General features: G+C 40.1%; 1 protein-coding gene across 1 annotated transcript in view; it reads left to right on the forward strand.

The window, feature by feature from the left end:
* PAPPA2 (pappalysin 2) overlaps positions 1–21,764 on the forward strand; it is a 321,183-nt gene that overhangs the window by 122,484 nt on the left and 176,935 nt on the right. Inside the window, exons 4-5 of the mRNA XM_077157086.1 lie at positions 18,023–18,316; positions 19,828–20,020. Of these exons, the coding sequence (XP_077013201.1) occupies positions 18,023–18,316; positions 19,828–20,020 (487 nt within the window). The remainder of the gene's footprint in view (positions 1–18,022; positions 18,317–19,827; positions 20,021–21,764) is intronic.

Below are 21,764 nucleotides of genomic sequence, written 5' to 3' on the forward strand. Positions count from 1 at the left end.
TTTTTAAATGATTAATCATTACTGAAAAAAATAAGATATATGAGAAATGCATATTTTAATGAGATGAATGTGGCTTTTTTTCTCCAAAATTAGTTCTTATGTTGGTGGATAAATATTAATTACAGCCATAATGAAACAGGATTTGGCATCAATTCTATTGCTTTTTTTTTTTTTTTAAATAGCTCCATATGGAGAAACATTGGTCACACACATGAGTTTATGGGGAAAAAATCATCAAACAGAATGTTTGATGGACAAAGTGGTTGGTGGTGCTAAGGTACAAAGTACAGGAAAAGAAGCAGCAAGTGGGGATCCAGTTTGATTTATGATATGTTGAGCTTGGGTTCTTTACAAATCTGACTAAGAAGGGGCTTCCACAGAAGCTAGAGGAAGAGCAGAATCAAGGGTGTACCGGACACCAAGGAGAGAGAGGTTCAAGAAAGTGTTCCAAAGTCCACAAGGACAACTGCTGCGAGAGATGAAGTAAGTACAAGAGCATTTTGGCCAGATTAGAGAAGAGAGTCTGCCAGCCTGGCAGAGGCAGTTAGACACTTAGAGTGCTCAGGACCAACAAGCCTTCTAATTGTCACTGGCTGTTATAGGGAACATCTATGTTGGCAGAGAATGTTCAGAGATCCCAATCAGGCCATGAGTAGCATGCATGGACTCTAGAACCCTGTGGGAAGGTCTCTGAACCTGGCTCATAATAGGAGGCTAAACATAGGAACTTCAAATGAGACCAGACAATGTGAATCTGTGAAAAGCAAATCTTGGATGATAGAGTGAGCTATGACTTCATGTAGAGAGGAACAAATGGGATCTTGAGCAAGTTACGTCTCTGAGCCTTAGTTTCAATGTATAAAATGGAGATAATCAGCACTTCAAAGAGTGTCTGGTACATGGTAGGGCTCAATAAATATTGACTTCATTGTTAGTAGTAGAAGTTCTAAATACAGTGTGTCTGTGTTGACCTTCCTGAACATTCCTTACCCCTAACTTTCACCTCCAAACTGTAGTTTTTTTAGTACCATGCCAAAATGTGTTTTTTAAGAGTATAACTGCTTGTGATGGTAGAGCTGCTCATAAGAAACAGAGAATTTCCTTATAAGTAAAATGGTGGTTGGCAGTTTGAGAAGGTGGACAGCTACCTGGAGCCCAGTGGACTGGAGGAAAGTGACACTCACAGGAGTGATGCAGATATGGCAGTTATCTGGCGAGGAGGGGGGTGGGTTGGAAGGCAAAGCAACAACAGTGTGGGAAACAGGGAAATGTGATAGCAACAAGAACCAGATAGAGATGAGATACCCTTCCTTCACCCAGAAGTCTTATAGGGGTGTCCAGAGGACAAACCTTGAATTCTCCTAACCAACATAGATGTTGAGATTACAGTAGTACATTCATTATGATGCATTTGCACACACTGGAGATGAAACCTCAAGTGCTTAGAAACATTCCTTCATTTGACTAGAAGGAAGTCTTTATTAATCTTGGCTATATTGATTCTGGGAAGTGCAAGCCCAGAAACCAAGGTGGGGTAAATTAAGGAGTCTGCAGAAGTTGAAGAAGGGAATGTAGATCTTTTAAGAACCTTAGCTGTGAGGGCGTAATGAGCTAATATGGAAAATGTGATAATCAGGAGGTGATGGTAAATTTGAGAAAGTCTTAAATATAAAAAGATTTGGACATGTGTATAGGCTGTGGGAGGATCCTAGTGAAGAGGGAAGCCTGATAGATATCAGGCTCAGCAACACTACGCATTTATAGATCATGGATTCCATGTATTTTGTTGCAAATAGTTAGATTTGAGCAAAGCCAATCTTTTTTTTTTCATACCATACCCCCCACCCCTCCCCCTCACTGATCACCAGCATTTCACTCTAAATTTATTTTAACATTTGTTTCCCGTATTATTAATCTTTATTCCATTTGTTTTACTCATCTGTTGATAAGATAGATAAAAGGAGCATCAGACAAAAGGTTTTCACAATCACACAGTCACATTGTGAAAGCTATATCATTATACAATCATCTTCAAGAAACATGGCTACTGGAACACAGCTCCACATTTTCAGGCAGGTCTCTCCAGCCTCTCCTCTACATCTTTACTACTAACAAGGTGATATCTATTTAATGGGTAAGAATAGCCTCCAGAATAACCTCACGACTCTGTTTGGAATCTCTCAGCCATTGACACTTCATTTTCTCTCATTTCACTCTTCCCCCTTTTGTTGGAGAAGGTTTTCTCAACCCCTGATGCTAAGTCTCAGCTCATTCTAGGGGTTTTCTCAATCCCTTGATGCTGAGTCTCAGCTCATTCCAGGATTTCTGTCCCATGTTGCTAGGAAGGTCCACACCCCTGGGAGTCATGTCCCATGTAGACAGGGGGAGGGTGGTGAGTTTGCTTGTTGTGTTGGCTGGAGAGAGAGGCCACATCTGAGTAACAAAAGAGGTTTTCTTGGGGGTGACTCTTAGGCCTAATTTTAAGTAGGCTTGACTTATCCTTTGTGGGGTTAAGTTTCATCTGAACAAACCCCAAGACTGGGGGCTCAGCCTATAGCTTTGATTGTCCGCACTGCTTGTGAGAATATCAAGAATTCAACTTGGGGAAGTTGAATTTTCCCCCTTTCACACCATTCCCCAAAGGGGACTTTGCAAATACTTTTTTTATTCACTGTTCAAATCACTCTGGGATTGATTGGGGCATCACTCTGGACAAACCAACAAAATCTCATGTCCTACTCAAGGTTCCATATACTTATGGTGTTCAATTAAGCTGTCTACATAAGTTATATTAGGAAATGCACTAGTCAAAATATAAATTTTATACCAAAGAAACATTTTTTGACAAAGCCAATCTTGTCTTCTACCTGCTTGTATTCTCTTTATTGTCCCAGAGCAGAGTGAGTCTTCCTGGAGATAAGATGTCTTAAGCAGTATTTCATATAAATATGAGGGATCATAGAATCATTAATCAGCCAGGCTACCATGACATGGACAAAATGAGTTCTTTTCGTGGGAATTAACCTCAAGCTACTATTGTAGATTATTTATTTGTCAGAAGATGGCATTCAGCATGTAGGATTATTCTGGATGCTTTGGAGTTTTCAACTCAACACCCTTGGATATTAAAAACCTAGGACAAAATTGCCCTGAAATTGGCATACTCCAAAGGTGGGCTCATTCATTTACAATTAGGTGGAATAAATAATCACTTTTATATGTGATGACTTATAAGGTCTTCTGTTTAGAATATGTCTTAAAATCAGTGACTCATTGGTGCCCTAGAATAGTACCTGAAATACAGTAGATGCTCAATAAATGATGAATGAATAAATTACCTATAGAAAATGTCTTCCTACCACTCATATATTGTAGTGGCTAAAATTCTGTCACAGGTTGTGCATGTATATATATGCATGTGTGCTTTTAAAGCACTTCCCTCATGCAGAAGCAATGAGTTGATTACATATTAAGTGTCTGTTGACTTAGTAATACTATCTTTAGTTTTAATGTATCAGATAACTTTTCTCCCATGATGTGGATAGAAAGCACCAAGTATTGATAGTTGGGAGTAGGAGTGGCTGTAGTAGTGTAAAAGTAGACAGAAAGTGACATCAGACTTTGCTAAATCTTAATCCTCTGTAATTTTGTCTTGGTTCAGTCCTGCCTGGAAAAAGGACCTCCTTCAAATGAAACCACAGACTGTAAAACCAAGAAGCCAGTACAGGCTTTGGAGATGAGTGGTTCCTGGGTTGGTTCTATTATTGGCTCACTTCTCTTTCTAGTTCTTGTTATTTTTTTTTTCTCCTTTATTTTTTTCCTCTCCTTTTGTCTATCAGTCCACCTCTGCCTCATTCTTCCCTTACACTGTCCCCAGTGCTCCTTCTTTGGACATCAGGCATACTTTCTCAACGTGGTCCTTTACACTTCATTGTGGAGACTTGTGATGTGTCTTTTAGCAAGTAACTGGAAGTAATTATGCATGCACCTGCAGACCAGCCGTCAACCTCCTTGTTTTATAGGCATATAACATTCAGCACTAAAAGTTTAATAGAACTATTTTAAAGTCATTTCAACCAATGTCTTTTTCTCAGACTTCCCAAGTTTTCTTAATAGAAGTGGCTTTGGGAATCATTCTCTTTACCATGAATCACTTTAGGCTTGTGTTAAAGCTGGCAAAAAGCAGTTGAAACTTGGAAGCACACATCACTTTGGGAGCTTGGCTGTCTGCTACTGAGATTTCATCTTTTAATCAGAAACTTCTCTTTCTTTTCTTCCCCTATACCATCTCCTAGACCACACAGCAACCCGCTTATTTTTTTAGTTTGTTCCTCATAATCAAGGCTGAAAGGTCTTCTACGAAGGCATTTGTGCTTCCCCTACCAGTCCATTAAGCAACAGCTGGACCACATATGGCCACTAGTTGCTAAATCCAGGAAGCAACATTCATTTCACATTCTATGTACAAATTGGTGGCCCTGGAATGTACTGAGTCCAAGTCTCAATATACACATTCAGGTATGTGACAAATGTAAAGTTATTTTTCTACAATTGAACTTAATTTCCTTTTTGAACCCTACATTGCTAGATGGTGGAAATTTACTCTCAGTCAGTTGAGCCTCTTTTGCCTGGGGATTATATTCAACTGTAGAATTGTTGTATACCAAGCAACAGGGGGAGGGTTAGTCAATGCTGATCTTCTGAGATGACCCTTGTTCCCATCCACAGGCCTCACCTTCAAGGAATCTCTTGGAAGGTCTGCATGGTCCTTCCTCCTTAGACTTTCAGATTGGCCATTCAGTCTCCAGAACTAGGTTACTTACCTAGGAATCCATTATTGTAATGAGGCCAGGTTTCCTTGCTATCAGATCACAAAAACATGCTTTGGATTTTTCTCCCTGTTCCAGTGTCTTGAAAGACATGGAACATGTCTATACATCCTATTGTTTCGCTTTTATTCCCCCTGTCTGCAGCTTAGGAGAACCTTTTCTTGGCTGAGATGGTGGTGGTGGTGGTGGTGGTGGTAGTGTGAAGACAGGATTGCTCTCCTCAATTTATTTATCATGCTGGCCAAACTGTGGAGTCTTCAGGTCCATAGGGCCATAGGCTTTGGAAACCTTGCAGCCAAAGAAAGGACTTCTTCCCTTGCTTCTTACAATGTTGTATACCTCCTAGTGAGGTAAAGAATGCAGAAGAGTCTGGCTTCCTGAATTGGGAGTGGATAAGAGATAGGTAGGCAAGGAACCACTGGAGAAAAATGTATTTCTTAACGCTTGACCTTCTATTCCATACTATTGTTTCAAAGTTTTTCCTGGCTTTGACATCAATCCCTAAGCAATCTAGCAGTAAAGATGTTGGGGAAGAGAATTTAAGTGAATACAGTTTGATAATGTCTCAGAGAATTTAGCTGAAAACATATCATGTCTTTTCACTTTCTGTTTCAATGTGGCCAGTGAGCTCAGACAGCACAAACAAAGTGATCCAGTGCCAGGGCAGGGAATCCCTCTGCTTCATCTTACTGCCATATTTTATCCATTATGTCTGTTTTAATTTCATCCTTGAAGATGAGGAGATACAAAAACAAATTATGATTTTGAACCTAGGAAATGATAATTATATTCTCCATAAGTAGGGAAGAAGGAAAGAAAAGATTATTGGCACTAATCAAAAGAGGTGTCTTATGTAAATCTGACCTACCAGCAAGATCTGTAAAGAATTACGCTAACAGTCTCAATCCCATAAGATTCCTTCGCCTCTCATAATCACTAATTTAAGGCCACTAGGCATAATTTTTGGACACCAATATGTTTTCTATGAAAAGAATGGACACTTGTCTATTTGTAATCCTGTCCAAGACTTGTCTGTCTTCTGGGTGCCTGTGGGTCTCAGGATCAGAATAACATAGGAGCAAAGGGTGAACAGCTGAGGGGCAAGCCAGAGCTCCTCAGTGAGGGTAAGTATCTTCCTTGGTTGGTGATGCCTGGTTTCACTCTAGGAATTTGACCTTTCCATGTTCAGAGCCCAGCTTCTGTTCTCTTGATAAGTGAAAATGGTTAGGTGGGAGTGAGTAAGGAGTGTGGGAAAGTGAGTGTGTTTTCAGCCTGTGTTATTGATATGATTTTAGCAATATCAATGAAGGGTGTAGTATTTATCTTGAGTTACTTTGTTATAGGAAATAAGCTAAGTGCTTTTTCATCTACATCACCTCTTTTAATCTTTGTAACAGCACTTTGAAGTAGAAACTCCTTAATATTCCCATTGAACAGATAAAGAAACAATCTTTAGAACTTTTAAGGAATATCCCCAGTGATAAAGATCAATACATTTCCAATATGTGTCCACAGAAAATGAAGAGTCCTGCTCATTCCAAAGTCCGTTTTGTGATACACATGTCTTGTGCAGTAGAAAGGACTGAATCCACCAATAGCTACTCAGAATCTGACCCTGGTGCTGGGGAACCACCCCTCCGAAAGTCCCAGCTGGCTCGGGAAGCCACATGTGGGGGAGGGGCGCCGGCCACCGCGGCTTGGGGGACCGCTGATCCAAAGCTCCCAGCCGGCCCGGAAAGGAGGGAGGGAGGGGCTCCGGCAACACTTACTAGTTAGAATGTCAGAGGTTAAAGAGAAAGAGAGGATCTTGAAAGCAGCAAAAGAAAAACAATCCATCACATACAAGGGAAACCCAATAAGATATGTGTAGATTTCTCAGCAGAAACCATGGAAGCTAGAAGACAGTGGGATGATATATTTAAATTACTAAAAGAGAAAAACTGCCAACCAAGACTTCTATAGCCAGCAAAATTGTCCTTCAGAAATGAGGGAGAAATTAAAACATTTTCAGACAAAAAGTCACTGAGAGAATTTGTGACCAAGAGACCAGCTCTACAAGAAATACTAAAGGGAGCACTAGAGTCAGATACAAAAAGACAGAAGAGAGAGGTATGGAGAAGAATGTAGAAAGAAGGAAAATCAGATATGATATACTAATACAAAAGGCAAAATGGTAGAGGAAAGTACTACCCAAACAGTAATAACAGTAAATGTTAATGGACTGAATTCCCCAATCAAAAGGCATAGACTGGCAGAATGAATTAAAAAACAGGATCCTTCTATATGCTGTCTACAGGAAACACATCTTAGACCCAAAGATAAACATAGGTTGAAAGTGAAAGGTTGAGAAAAGATATTTCATGCAAATAACAACCAGAAAAGAGCAGGAGTAGCTATACTAATATCCAACAAATTAGATTTCAAATGTAAAACAGTTAAAAGAGACAAAGAAGGATACTATCTACTACTAAAAGGAACAATTAAACAAGAAGACATAACAATCATAAATATTTATGCACCGAATCAGAATGCCCCAAAATACGTGAGGAATACACTACAATCACTGAAAAGGGAAATAGACACATCTACCATAATAGTTGGAGACTTCAATTCGCCACTCTCATCAATGGACATAACATCTAGACAGAAGATCAATAAAGAGCAGAGAATTTGAATATTACAATAAATGAGCTAGACTTAACAGACATTTACAGGACATTACACCCCACAACAGCAGGATACACCTTTTCTCAAGTGCTCATGGATCATTCTCAAAGATAGACCATATGCTGGGTCACAAAGCAAGTCTCAACAAATTTAAAAAGATTGAAATCATACACAACACTTTCTCAGATCATAAAGGAATGAAATTGGAAATCAATAATAGGTAGAGTGCCAGAAAATTCACAAATACATGGAGGCTCAACAACACACTCTTAAATAACGAGTGGGTCAAGGAAGAAATTACAAGAGAAATTAGTAAATATCTCGAAGTGAATGAAAATGAAAACACAACATATCAAAACCTATGGGATGCAGCAAAGGCAGTGCTAAGAGGGAAATTTATTGCCCTAAATGCCTATATCAGAAAAGAAGAAAAGGCAAAAATTCAGGAATTAACTGTCCACTTGGAAGAACTGGAGAAAGAACAGCAAACTAACCCCAAAACAAGCAAAAGGAAAGAAATAACAAAGATTAGAGCAGAAATAAATGAAATTGAGAACATGAAAACAATAGAGAAAGTCAATAAGACCAGAAGTTGGTTCTAGGAGAAAATCAATAAGATTGATGGGCCCTTAGCAAGAGTGACAAAAAGAAGAAGAGAGAGGACACAAATAAATAAGATCAGAAATGGAAGAGGAGACATAACCACTGACCTCACAGAAATAAAGGAGGTAATAACAGGATACTATGAACAACTTTATGCTAATAAATACAACAATGTAGATGAAATGGACAAGTTCCTAGAAAGGCATGAACAACCAATTTTGACTCAAGAAAAAATAGATGACCTCAACAAACCAATCACAAGTAAAAAAATCGAATCAGTCATTCGAAAGCTTCCCAAAAAGAAAAGTCCAGGACCAGACGGCTTCACATGTGAATTCTACCAAACATTCCAGAAAGAATTAGTACCAACTCTGGTCAAATTCTTCAAAAAAATCGAAGTGGAAGGAAAGCTACCTAATTCATTCTATGAAGCCAACATCACCCTCATACCAAAACCAGGCAAAGATATTACAAAAAAAGAAAACTACAGACCAATCTCTCTAATGAATATAGATGCAAAAATCCTCAACAAAATTCCAGCAAATCGAATCCAGCAACACATTAAAAGAATTATACATCATGACCAAGTAGGATTCATCCCAGGTATGCAAGGATGGTTCAACATAAGAAAATCAATAAATGTAATACACCATATCAACAAATCAAAGCAGAAAAATCACGTGATCATCTCAATTGATGCAGAGAAGGCATTTGACAAGATTCAACATCCTTTCCTGTTGAAAACAGGATAGGAATACGAGGGAATTTCCTTAAAATGATAGAGGGAATATATGAAAAACCCACAGCTAATATCATCTTCAATGGGGAAAAATTGAAAACTTTCCCCCTAAGATCAGGAACAAGACAAGGATGTCCACTATCACCACTATTATTCAACATCGTGTTGGAGGTTCTAGCCAGAGCAATTAGACAAGAAAAAGAAATACAAGGCATCAAAATTGGAAAGGAAGAAGTAAAACTATCACTGTTTGCAGACGATATGATACTATATGTCGAAAACGCGGAAAAATCCACAACAAAACTACTAGAGCTAATAAATGAGTACAGCAAAGTAGCAGGTTACAAGATCAGCATTCAAAAATCTGTAGCGTTTCTATACACTAGCAATGAACAAGCTGAGGGGGAAATCAAGAAACAAATTCCATTTATAATTCCAACTAAAAGAATAAAGTACTTAGGAATAAATTTAACTAAAGAGACAAAAGACCTATACAAAGAAAACTACAAAAAACTGTTAAAAGAAATCACAGAAGACCTAAATAGATGGAAGGGCATACCATGTTCATGGATTGGAAGACTAAATATAGTTAAGATGTCAATCCTACCTAAATTGATTTACAGATTCAATGAAATACCAATCAAAATCCCAACAACTTATTTTTCAGAAATAGAAAAACCAATAAGCAAATTTATCTGGAAGGGCAGGGTGCCCCGAATTGCTAAAAGTATCTTGAGGAAAAAAAACGAAGCTGGAGGTCTCACGTTGCTGGACTTTAAGGCATATTATGAAGCCACAGTGGTCAAAACAGCATGGTATTGGCATAAAGATAGATATATCGACAAATGGAATTGAATAGAGTGCTCAGATATAGACCCTCTCATCTATGGACATTTGATCTTTGATAAGGCAGTCAAGCCAACTCACCTGGGACAGAACAGTCTCTTCAATAAATGGTGCCTAGAGAACTGGATATCCATATGCAAAAGAATGAAAGGGGACCCGTATCTCACACCCTATACAAAAGTTAACTCAAAATAGATCAAAGATCTAAACATTAGGTCTAAGACCATAAAACAGTTAGAGGAAAATGTAGGGAGATATTTTATGAAACTTACAATTGGAGGCGGTTTTATGGACCTTAAACCTAAAGCAAGAGCACTGAAGAAATAAATAAATAAATGGGAGCTCCTAAAATTAAACACTTTTGTGCATCAAAGAACTTCATCAAGAAAGTAGAAAGACAGCCTACACAATGGGAGACAATATTTGGAAACGACATATCAGATAAAGGTCTAGTATCCAGAATTTATAAAGAGATTGTCCAACTCAACAACAAAAAGACAGCCAACCCAATTACAAAATGGGAAAAAGACTTGAACATATACCTCTCAGAAGAGGAAATACAAATGGCCAAAAGGCACGTGAAGAGATGCTCAATGTCCCTGGCCATTAGAGAAATGCAAATCAAAACCACAATGAGATATCATCTCACAGCCACCAGAATGGCCATTATCAACAAAACAGAAAATGACAAGTGCTGGAGAGGATGCGGAGAAAGAGGCACACTTATCCACTGTTGGTGGGAATGTCAAATGGTGCAACCACTGTGGAAGGCAGTTTGGTGGTTCCTCAAAAAACTGAATATAGAATTGCCATACGACCCAGCAATACCATTGCTAGGTATCTACTCAAAGGACTTAAGGGGAAAGACACAAACGGACATTTGCACACCAATGTTTATAACAGCATTATTTACAATTGCAAAGAGATGAAAACAGCCAAAATGTCCATCAACAGAGGAGTGACTAAACAAACTGTGGTGTATACATACGATGGAATATTATGCAGCTTTAAGACAGAATAAACTTATGAAGCATGTAATAACATGGATGGACCTAGAGAACATTATGCTGAGTGAGACTAGCCAAAAACTAAAGGACAAATACTGTATGGTCCCACTGATGTGAACCGACATTAGAGAATAAACTTGGAATATGTCATTGGTAACAGAGACCATCAGGAGTTAGAAACAGGGTAAGATAATGGGCAATTGGAGCTGAAGGGATACAGACTGTGCAACAGGACTAGATACAAAAACTCAAAAATGGACAGCACAATATACCTTACTGTAATGTAATTATGTTAAAACACTGAATGAAGCTGCATCTGAGCTATAGTTTTTTTGTTTGTTTGTTTGTTTTTTTATATATATTTTTTGTATTTTTTATTTTTATTTTTATTTTTTTCTCTATATTATCATTTTATTTCTTTTTTCTGTTGTATTGCTATTTCTTTTTCTAAATCAATGCAAATGTACTAAGAAATGATGATCATACATCTATGTGATATTAAGAATTACCGATTGCATATGTAGAATGGAATGATTTCTAAATGTTGTATTAGTTAATTTTTTTAATTAATAAAAGTAAAAAAAAATTTTTTTTAAATCATGATCATGTCGGCTGCATCCACAGCTGATTGCATTTGCAATCAGCCAAGGGGAATGTCTTCTGCAATGAGTGACATTTAATTTAATCACTGGGAGGCTTTTAAGGAAGATTCAGAAGAGACAATCTCTCTTCCTTCTTCAGCCAGGGAGCCTCTCCTGAGAAGTTCGTCCAGACCTTTCACTGGAGTTGTCAGCTTCACAGCCTGCTCTACAGATTTTAGACTCTACCTACCCACAGTTACATCAGACATTTTTATAAATTTTATATCTATAGATAGTTCCTGCTGATTCTGTTTCTCTAGAGAACCCTAGCTAATATAGCTTGGTACCAGGAGTGGGGTGGTTCTTAAGAAACAGAATCTTAAAAATGGGTTTTTACGATTGTTTTTCCACTCTGACTGGATTGAAAGGTACTGAGGATCCTGATTCCTGTAATCAGAATGATACTGTGAATCCATGGGGTGAGTTGGTAAAAGAGATAGTTAAAATATCATCATTGGCTTCTTCTAATGCTTCGCTTGTATGCAGCCAGGCTCTAGGGAATAATATTTTTGACACCTTTATGAAGTTGTGTGGAAATAGGAGGTATAGAGATGTTGTTGGTTGTTAGATACACTGTATACGTTAATGAGTGAAAAGGATGGACTTAAGACTTCAAATGAAAAGCTTACGCACAGTCTGACAGATGTAAACATTTCTATGAGTGTCCTGAAGGAAAATCTTATTTCCTGTAGCCATAGACTTGATATCTCCAAGCATCAGACTCAAAATCATATTATTAGAGTAGCAACTTTGCAACGGAAACTGAAATATCAATCTTGCATGATGTCTGCCATTAAAGTGGGGGCATTGATTAGAAAGGAAGGAGACCATGAAAAATGGGATAGTGACATATGGATTGATAATGTTGGTGGAGAGGATGAAACCCTAGGTCATACTGAATCTTCTCTATATAACCCTGTAATAGTCTGCCCTGAAGACATAGCTGTCCCACCTCCATCCTGCCCTGAGGAGTTCGTCACCTAACCTCCACCTGAAGGGATTAGTCCTGGAGTGATTAATCAAGTTTTCACCAGATGAAATGGCAAATAAATGCCCTGAAGCAAATGGCTTGGAAGATACTTCTAATTCTTTTCATGACCTACTCCCACCACCCCTCATTTCTTCCAGACCTATAAACAGACTAAAGTCCCAACAGGCCCCAAAATATGCGGTACAAAATATGACCCATGAGGAGGGTACATTATACTCTGGAAGAACTGTGTGAGTTTTCCAATTTATGTAGACAGAAATAAGGGGAATATGTATGGCAATGGGTTTTAAGGGTGTGAGATAATGGTGAGAGAAATATAAAGTTGGATCAGGCTGAATTTATTGATATGGGCCCACTAAGCAGAGATTCTGCATTCAGTGTTTTAGCTCGAAGAGTTAGAAAAGGCATTAATAGTTTATTTGGATGGTTGACTGAAACATAGATCAAAAGGTGGCTAACATTACCTGAGGTTGAAACGCCAGAACTGCCCTGGTATAATGTAGATGAGGGTATCTAGAGGCTTAGAGAGATTGAAATGTTAGAGTGGATTTATCATGGAAAGACTGCTCTTACACCCCAGGAATGTCTGGAGCATGCACCTTTTACCAGAACTGAGAAATAAATATGTGAGACTAGCGTCATCATTCCTGAAGAGCTCAGTAGTTGCACTTCTCTGTAGATCAGATACTGCTGTGGGAACAGCTGTCACTGAGCTGGAGTCCTTAAACACAATGGGGATGACTGAATCCTGAGTTGACAGAAGCCAGGTGGCAGCACTTAATCGCCAAAGACATAATAGACAGCAAACTCAAAGCAGGAGTCAAAATAATCTGATTCACAGAGACTTGTGGCATTGGCTAGTAAATCATGGGGTATCTAGAAGTACAATAGAAGGGCAGTCTACTAAATTCTTGTTTGAGCTGTATAAGCTAAAGAGTTCTAGGTCAAGTGAGCAGAAGTCTAACCTGAATTACAAAAACACAGAATTGTGGCCCCTTAATCAATTTCTGAACTTGAGAGAGTTTACAGACCCAGAGCCCCTTGAATTAAGGGGAGGCCAGGTCTCTTTGGGGAAGGACCCTATTTTACTGCCGCAAATTTATACTGTTAATCTTCCTCCAATCCTTCCCCAGTGAAATCAACAGCATTTTACTAAGGTAACTGTGCATTGGAAAAAAGGAAATGGTCACATATTTCAGGGATTATTAGACACTGGTTCAGAAGTGACATTAATTCCAGGGGACCCAAACCGTCACTCTGGTTCACCAATCAGAGTGGGGGCATATGAGGTCAGGTAATCAATGAAGTTTTGCTCAAGTCCATCTCACAGGGGGTCCAGTGGGTCCCCGGATCCATTCTGTAGTTTTTTCCCAGTTTCAGAATGTGTAATTGGAATAGACATACTGAACAACTGGCAGAATCCCCACTTGACCCTCTAACTCATGGAGTGAGGACTATTATGATCAGAAAGGCCAAGTGGAAGCCACAAAACTGCCCCTACCAAGCAATAGTAAAACAGAGGCAATACAAGATTCCTGGAAGGATTGCAGAGGTTACTGCCACTCTTAAGGACTTGAAGGATGCAGGGTGGTGATTCCCACCACATCCCCATTCAACTCTCCTATTTTGCCTGTGCATGAAATAGATGTGTCTTAGAGGATGACAGTGGATTATCATAAGCTCAACCAGGTGGTAACTCCAATTGCAGCTGCTTTTCCATATGTGGTATCATTGCTTGAGCAAACTGATACATCCCCTGGTAACTGATATGCAGCTGTTGATCTGGAAAATGCTTTTTCTCAATAGCTATTAGTAAGGACCACTAGAAACAGTTTGCTTTCAGCTGCAAGGTCAGCAATATACTTTCACTGTCCTACCTCAGGGGTATATCAACTTTCCAGCCCTATGTCATAATCTTGTCCACAGGGAACTTGAATATTTCTCCCTCCCACAATGCATCACACTGGTCCATTATATTGATGATATCATATTGATTGGACCTAGTGAGCAAGAAGTAGCAAATACTCTAGACTTGTTGGTAAGGCATCTATATGTCACAGGATGGGAGATAAATCCAACAAAAATACAGGGGTTTTCCACCTCAGTGAAATTTCTAGGTGTCCAGTGGTATAGGGCATACTGAGATATTCCTTCTAAGGTTAAGGGTAAGTTGCTCCATCTGGCCTCTCCTATGACCAGAAAAGAGGCACAATGCCTAGTTGGTATCTTTGGATTTTGGCGACAACATATTCCTCATTTGGGTGTGCTACTCCAGCCCATTTATCAAGTGACTAGAAAAGCTGCTAATTTTGAGTAGGGACATGAACAAGAGGAGACTCTGTGATAGGTCCAGGCTGCTGTACAAGCTGTTCTGCCACTTGGACCATATGATCCAGCAGATCCAGTCGTGCTGGAAGTGTCATTGGCAAATAGAGATACTATCTGGGGCATTTGGTAGTTCCCTATAGGAGAATCACAATGTAGACCCTTAGGATTTTGGATCAAAGCCTTACTATCTGCTGCAAATAACTATTCTCCTTTTGAGAAACAGCTTTTGGCCTGCTACAGGGCCTTAGTAGAGACTGAATGCTTAACCATAGCCCATCAAGGTACCATGAGACCTCAGTTGCCTATCATGAGCTGGGTGTTGTCTGACCCACCAAGCCATAAAGTTGGGCATGTGCAGCAGCACTCCAACATAAAATAGAAATGGTGTATAAGAGATAGGGCCAGAGCAGGTCCTGAAGGCAAAAGTAAGTTACATGAGGAAGTAGCCCAACTGCCCATGGCCCCCACTCCTGCAATATTACCTTCTCTTTCCCAGACTGGAGCCGTGGCCTCTTGGGGTGTTCCTTACAGAATTAACTGAAGAAGAGAAAACTTGGGCCTGGTTTACAGATGGTTCATGATATGTAGTTACCACCCGAAAGTGGACAACTGCAGCACTAAACCATTTCTGGGATGTCTCTGAAGAACAGTGGTGAGGGGAAATCCTCCCAGTGGGCAGAATTTCAAGCAGTGTACCTGGTTGTTCATTTTGCTTGGAAGGAAAACTGGCCTAAGGAACATTTGTATACTGATTCATGGGCTGTTGTTAATGGTTTGGCTGGATGGTTGGGGACTTGGAAAGTCCATAATTGGAAAATTGGTGACAACGAGGTCTGGGGAAGAGGTATGTGGATAGATCTTTCTGAGTGGGCTAAAAACATGAACATATTTGTGTCCCATGTGAATGTGCACCAGAGGGTGACATCAGCAGAGGAAGATTTTAATAATCAAGTGGATAAGATGACCTGTTCTGTGGGCACTAGTCAGCCTCTCTCTCTAGCAACTCCTGTCATTATCCAATGGGCTCATGAACAAAGTGGTCATGGTGGTAGGGATGGAGATTATGCATGGACTCAGCAACATGACTTCTGCTTACCAAGGCTGACCTGGCTACAGTCACTGCTGAGTGCCAAGTTTGGGAAGCAATAAGTTAAACACAGTTGCTGCAAGATTTTTCAGGGCTTCAATTTAACTATACTAATGCACATTGTGACTTTTCAGGAGGAATAGTATACTATGCTGCATTTCCCTGAGCATATTTAACCTCTGATTCCTACTGCACCATGCCTTTTTTCTTTTGCAAAGTATTACCCAGGACCAGAGTTTAAATACACAATTTGGGAAAAACTGCTCATCTTAGATACATGAAACTTCTGTGTGAATTACAGTCTTTCAAGGTCTCATTTCTGGCATATTTGTTTTTTGAATCCAAAGCTTACCTGAAGGTGGAAAGAGGAGGGATATTGAAAGTGGGGAAAGAAAAGAAAGAGAAAAAGGAAAAAGGATTAAGTGTATATACAGGTAAAGGGTGTGGTGAGGGAAGAAGGATGAAGAAGGTGAAAGCACTGGAAATGAACTGGGAGAGAACAGAAGCTATTCCCAGGCCATTTACATTGGTGGGAAGATTGATATTGCTGTTGGAGAGCTGAGAGAAATATAGTATATGGATTTTGATGATAAAGTTTTATGTAATTGAATCTGCAAAACATGGTGGACATCTTGAAAAGTAGAGATACTGCATTGTACCAGGTGTTTTCAAATGCCAAGCACCCTGGGTGTTCTTGAAATAAACCAGTTTTCAAGGTACTTCAATTGATTGATGTCATAATGTTTCACAAATGAAAGAAATATACAGAAGATAATTTTATAAAAGGAAAAGAAAATGCTGGAAGCCAAGAATTTCGACTGGGAGTGGTAGAAATGATAACGAGAGAGAGGTCTAGGTATATTTTGGATGTGAAAGTATCATTTCTCAGAAGGAGGTTGGCATGACTGAATTAAAGTCAGAATGTCTGAGTAGACTGGGGGAGTCTAAGACTTGGATTTAGAAACTTCTCCTTACATAAAATAATTCCTAGAAAGATATATCAAGCCATCCTTTAGGCAGAAACCAGTGGAAGAGCCACCAGATCCCAAGTGATTGTGTTCTGCCCATAAGCCATGTATATAGTTGTCTATAAGGCATTGTATGGGGTTCAAGAACAGGACATATTTCCAGGGAAATGTCCAGCTAGAAAAAGGCAGGGATATTCTTCTAGAAGGCCTGTTACACTCAGCTGGCTATTAACATAGGTTAGGCCCAGGTATGAGGAATAAAGCAGGTCCTGGAGACTTGGGTCAGACCTAGGACAGAAAGGCATAGTCAGCCTGACAACACAGGAAAAGAGATCCCAGAGACCTGGTCCATAGCTGGTGACATCTCCTGTCTCAAGTTCTATGCATGAGGCTGAGCTTAACCCTGCCAGTTTGGGGAGTAACAAAGGAAAGTCAGAGGTTCCAACCATTGGAAAAGGAAGGAAACAAAAACTGGGACTCAAGCAAGCTCAACAGAAGTTGGGACACTCAACAGTCTTTAACCTTTTCTTTTGTAAGTTCACACTGATATCTCCAGATCTTTCATCAACTCCAGATTGAATATAAGATTCTCTTCTCTGAAACACCTCCCTTGGTGTTCTCATGAAATTTGAGGGCAGTGAGGGTAGGAGGTATTCTTATTATACCCATGACGTTCTGAATTTCTGGGTGCTTCAGCTGGATTTGTCTTATGTCTCACTTGTCCTTAAGAGTAGGAGTCATGAAATCAGAAGCAGCACCCAAGAGTTGTCATTTACTAAACTCCTACAATGAACCAAATGCTTTAAAAGTCTAAAGAAGTAGGTGTTAACATCCCCATGTTACAGTCAACAAAACAGATTCTGGAAGGTCAGGCAGCTGTTCAAGTAATCAGAGCTGGTGTGTGCAGGGACCAGGATTCAGACCAGACCTGACTTCGCTAGCTGCAAACCCAATGTACTTTTCATCTATTGATGGTTCTCAACCCTATCCTCAAATATTTAATTTCAATTGGTCTGGAGTGGCATTTGGATATCTCTTTAATAATTCCTACAGGTGATTTTACTGTGCAGCCAGGGTTGAGAATCTTGGTCCTCAACCTAAATCATGCTATCTTGTCCCTGTGGTTATCCCTGGCAGTTAATAGTGCTCACTCATGTGGGGATTAAATAAATGTTTATTAATGAGGTCAGAGGGTGTTTGTGGCCAGAAAGCAGAGCAGGAAAGTTATAAATTTTCTCCTTAGAATCAGAAAAGTGAACATTTGATGTTTATCAGAAGATATAATTAAGAGATGTTTTCCAAATCTTCCATTGCAGGTGGCGTTGTCCTCGATCCTTCCCTTTATGGCATGCCTGGCCATACCAACATCATGATCCATGAGGTGGGGCATGTCTTGGGACTCTACCATGTCTTTAAAGGGGTCAGTGAGGGAGAATCTTGCGATGACCCTTGCAGGGAGATGGTGCCATCCATGGATACAGGAGACCTCTGTGCTGACACAGCCCCAACTCCCAAGAGTAAGCTGTGCAAGAGCCCAGAAGTTACCAACGACACCTGTGGCTTCACCTACTTTCCAGGGGCTCCATTCAACAACTATATGAGCTATACAGGTATCACAATAGCCACAAGGCTTTTGTTTTCCAAGAGGATTATATGAGGCCCCTTTAGGGGGTGGGAGGCTAAAGGGCTATGAAGGTATCATTTGGTTCAGAGGGTTGAAGTGTAGTCTTTTTGTATGGGGAGTCTCTGAAGAACTTAAAGAACTACTGAGATGTCAAGGGGCTTCATTGACTTAACTGTCCTCTACTAGATATTGACAGGAAAAAGTACTTCTACTTTGGATAGCTGCAAAAGAGGAAAAGACCAAAAGCCCTATTTCTAGGTTAAGGTGGTTCTTTGTATTATTTTTGAAGTTGCCTAAAAAGACATCTGGCCAAGTTTAAGCTTAAGATTTCTTTTTATTTAATTTTTAAAAGTATTAAATTCTATTATTCCAGCACTAACCAAGGACCAATTCTCAGCTTTCCTACCAAAAAAGAATGGCAGTAATTATCTGGTGTACTTGTCCTTCCTCAATCCAACTCCAGGATTATCCTTCTTTCTTGACCTCTTATACCTTCTTCATTTCTGTCAAAAAGTCTCTTGACAAGACTCAAATTTATCCTTAAAATTAAGGGCATACTTGATTTGATGACCTACTGCAATGGTGAAGGAAGAGACAATTTTCTTTCTATAAGATCCAGGAACTTGTTTGGTGATAAGTTTTTCTGGAACTATCAAAAAATGACAAACCACCAGACCCTGGTCATACTTTTAAAGGAGAAAGAAATGATGAATTTGTCTCTTCTGTGACATATCAAGATGCTTCTATCCAAGTCTCATTTTAGTGACTAATTCAGGTGCTTTGAAGTCATGCACACCAGTACCCCCTCTTCCCCCAAGACATATTCAGTGGCCTTTATCAGGGGCAGAGAGATTTGACACTGGACTTCAAAAGGCAGAGCTATTTAGGTGCCAGCTTTGAAATGGGCAGAGTCAACAGGGGAAAGTATGACTAGTGTTTTCACTGGAAAAGTTCTGAAATTAAGATAACTCCCTCACTAACCCAATGAAAAATGTATCCATACTGGGTAAGGCTGGGACCAGTCTTCCCAGCCTTCATGCCTTCTTGACATGTTGGCTTTCTATTGCTTTGAGCATCTCCACCGAATACTTACTAACCCAGGTCAAAGTCAGTAGCAACAAAACAGGTATCTGTGGAGCCACAAACATACCCAAATGAAAGGACCATATACTATAACACTGCCATCTTGTGGTTTGCTCAAGAAGCAGTCGTCAGCTCAATGCAATTCTGCACCCCAATCAATCTCAAAGTAAGGATTCTATTTCAGAGATAAGTAAGCACTACATCTCTACCTTCTCTTTCCCACTTCTAACTTATTATAGTTTCTGGAGCAGAATACCTTGGTTCATTCAACAAGTGTTTACTGAACCTAATTAAGCTTAAGGTGTTGTGACAGGTGCTGGTGAATCAACTGTGAAAAAGAGAAGATTTAGTCTGGCTTTTGGACTTCACAGGTTAAAACCTCCATCTCTCATGCTTCCCATTTTGTCTCCATAGATGATGACTGCACTGACAGCTTCACCCCTAACCAAGTGGCCCGAATGCATTGCTACTTGGACCTTGTCTATCAGCAGTGGAGTCAAAATAAAAAGCCCACCCCCATCCCCATCCCGCCTGTGGTCACTGGACAGACCCGTGAGTCCCTCACAATCCACTGGCTGCCTGCAATCAGTGGAGTAGTCTATGACAGGTGAGAGAGGTGCTTGCAATGGGTGGGGATGGTACCACTTTCTCTGGAGCCCATAGAAAGTATATGGGCATTTCTAATGAAAAAAGGAAGAATTGAAGTAAGAGGACCCAAATTGGAACTATCAATGTGTGCCCCACTACTCAGGGACGCCTCCTGCACCCTGCTCAGTACTCATCTTCTTAGCAGTATCCAGTGGTTCATCACGTGGACTCATTCTATGTGGAGGTGTCTGTCAAGCATGTCCTTGGAAATGTCACATCTGACAGGCTTCCAGCAGCTGGGAAGAGGTTGATGAAAGCTAAGGGGTGAGGAGGTAGACTAAGGGCCATGCCTCCTGGCTATGAGGGTGGGACAGTGACATGCTACTTGCACTCCTCCCTGGAGTTCTGGGATTGGTGGGTAGGAGGTTACACAGTGCCACAAACTGGGCACCAGGGCTTGATCTGGTTCATGTGGTGTTTCTCACACTGTCTCTGCCTCCTGTTGTATCCCAGTCTTCCTCTCTTATGGTGATTATCTTGTGGAGTTATTATTTATTTATTTTTCTATATTTCCCACTGGACTGGGAACCCCTTGGGGGCAGACTTCCTTTCTGTATCTTTGTCTCTTGGTCTGCCAGAATAGATATCTAATAGATTTTTACTGAAGAGAAAATCTAAAACTTCAGTTTTCATTCATCCTTTGCATATCGGTATGAATGAATAGCAGGGAAATTCTTATAAAGAGGAGAAGAGATAAGAAAAACATGACATTTCACAATCAGCGAGGGGGATGAGGAGCTGTGGCTTAACAGACAAGGACCAGAATCCCAACAGTGAATGGAGCACCCACCCTTTGCCTCTTCCAAAACCTGACATTGTATTCTAAATAACAAAAGTAACTTTCATTTATTTGGTACTACTATGTGTGAAGGATTGTGCAGTTGTGTTTAGTCATTGCAGTGGGTGTAAATAAGAAATCCAAGGCACAGAGAAGCATTCGGCTGCTACTCCAAGACCCCATGGCTAAATAGAAGTGGTTTGGGGGAAAACTCTGATGTTGGAATATCAGAAATAGGGGAGAGGCAATAGATTTCTTTGCAATAAGGGCTGTCTCACTTCACAGGTGGGTAGCCTGTCTTTTACTTGCCACATGTCCTGTCTGACTGTCAGGCCCCTGGAAGAAGCATGATGTCCCTGGAACATAAACATGGACTTGAGCTGAAAACCTGCAGAAAGAGGAAAGGGATATCAAGGGATGGCAGGACGCTTGTGAGTTCTTTTCCAAAGTGGTATTTCCAGCCTCCCAGCGGTCTCGATGCCTGCCCTTGGTATCTTGATATATATCTAATACTTTATATCACTTAGAACTCACAACCTGATAAAATAGTTTTTATCTCAGCACCCAAGCTCTTACCGGCTCTTACGGACTCTTACGAGCTCTGTGTATGAGTCAACACACATTTATGTGATGTGTGTAAGAATCATTTTCCCGCAAATGTGACCTTGTGCAGCTTTGATTGGACTGGCTGAACAGTAAGTCCTCTGTGGGTCTATGCAAACCAGAGATTTACATCAGTTTATGTAACATGTGTAAACAATTTAATCTTTCAATTCTCCTTCTGGTACAAACGTTACGATAAAGCATACATCAGTACTGGCTTGCTGCAAGTCTGTTGGCAGAAAAGGTTACAGTTTGCTTCCTTTCTCAGCTAGGTGGGCTACAGTTTTGAGGTCTCCCGATAAATGTGTCTAGGACACTTACG

This window comes from Tamandua tetradactyla, chromosome 4 (assembly GCF_023851605.1).
Source record: "Tamandua tetradactyla isolate mTamTet1 chromosome 4, mTamTet1.pri, whole genome shotgun sequence".
In the NCBI taxonomy this organism is placed as follows: domain Eukaryota; kingdom Metazoa; phylum Chordata; class Mammalia; order Pilosa; family Myrmecophagidae; genus Tamandua; species Tamandua tetradactyla.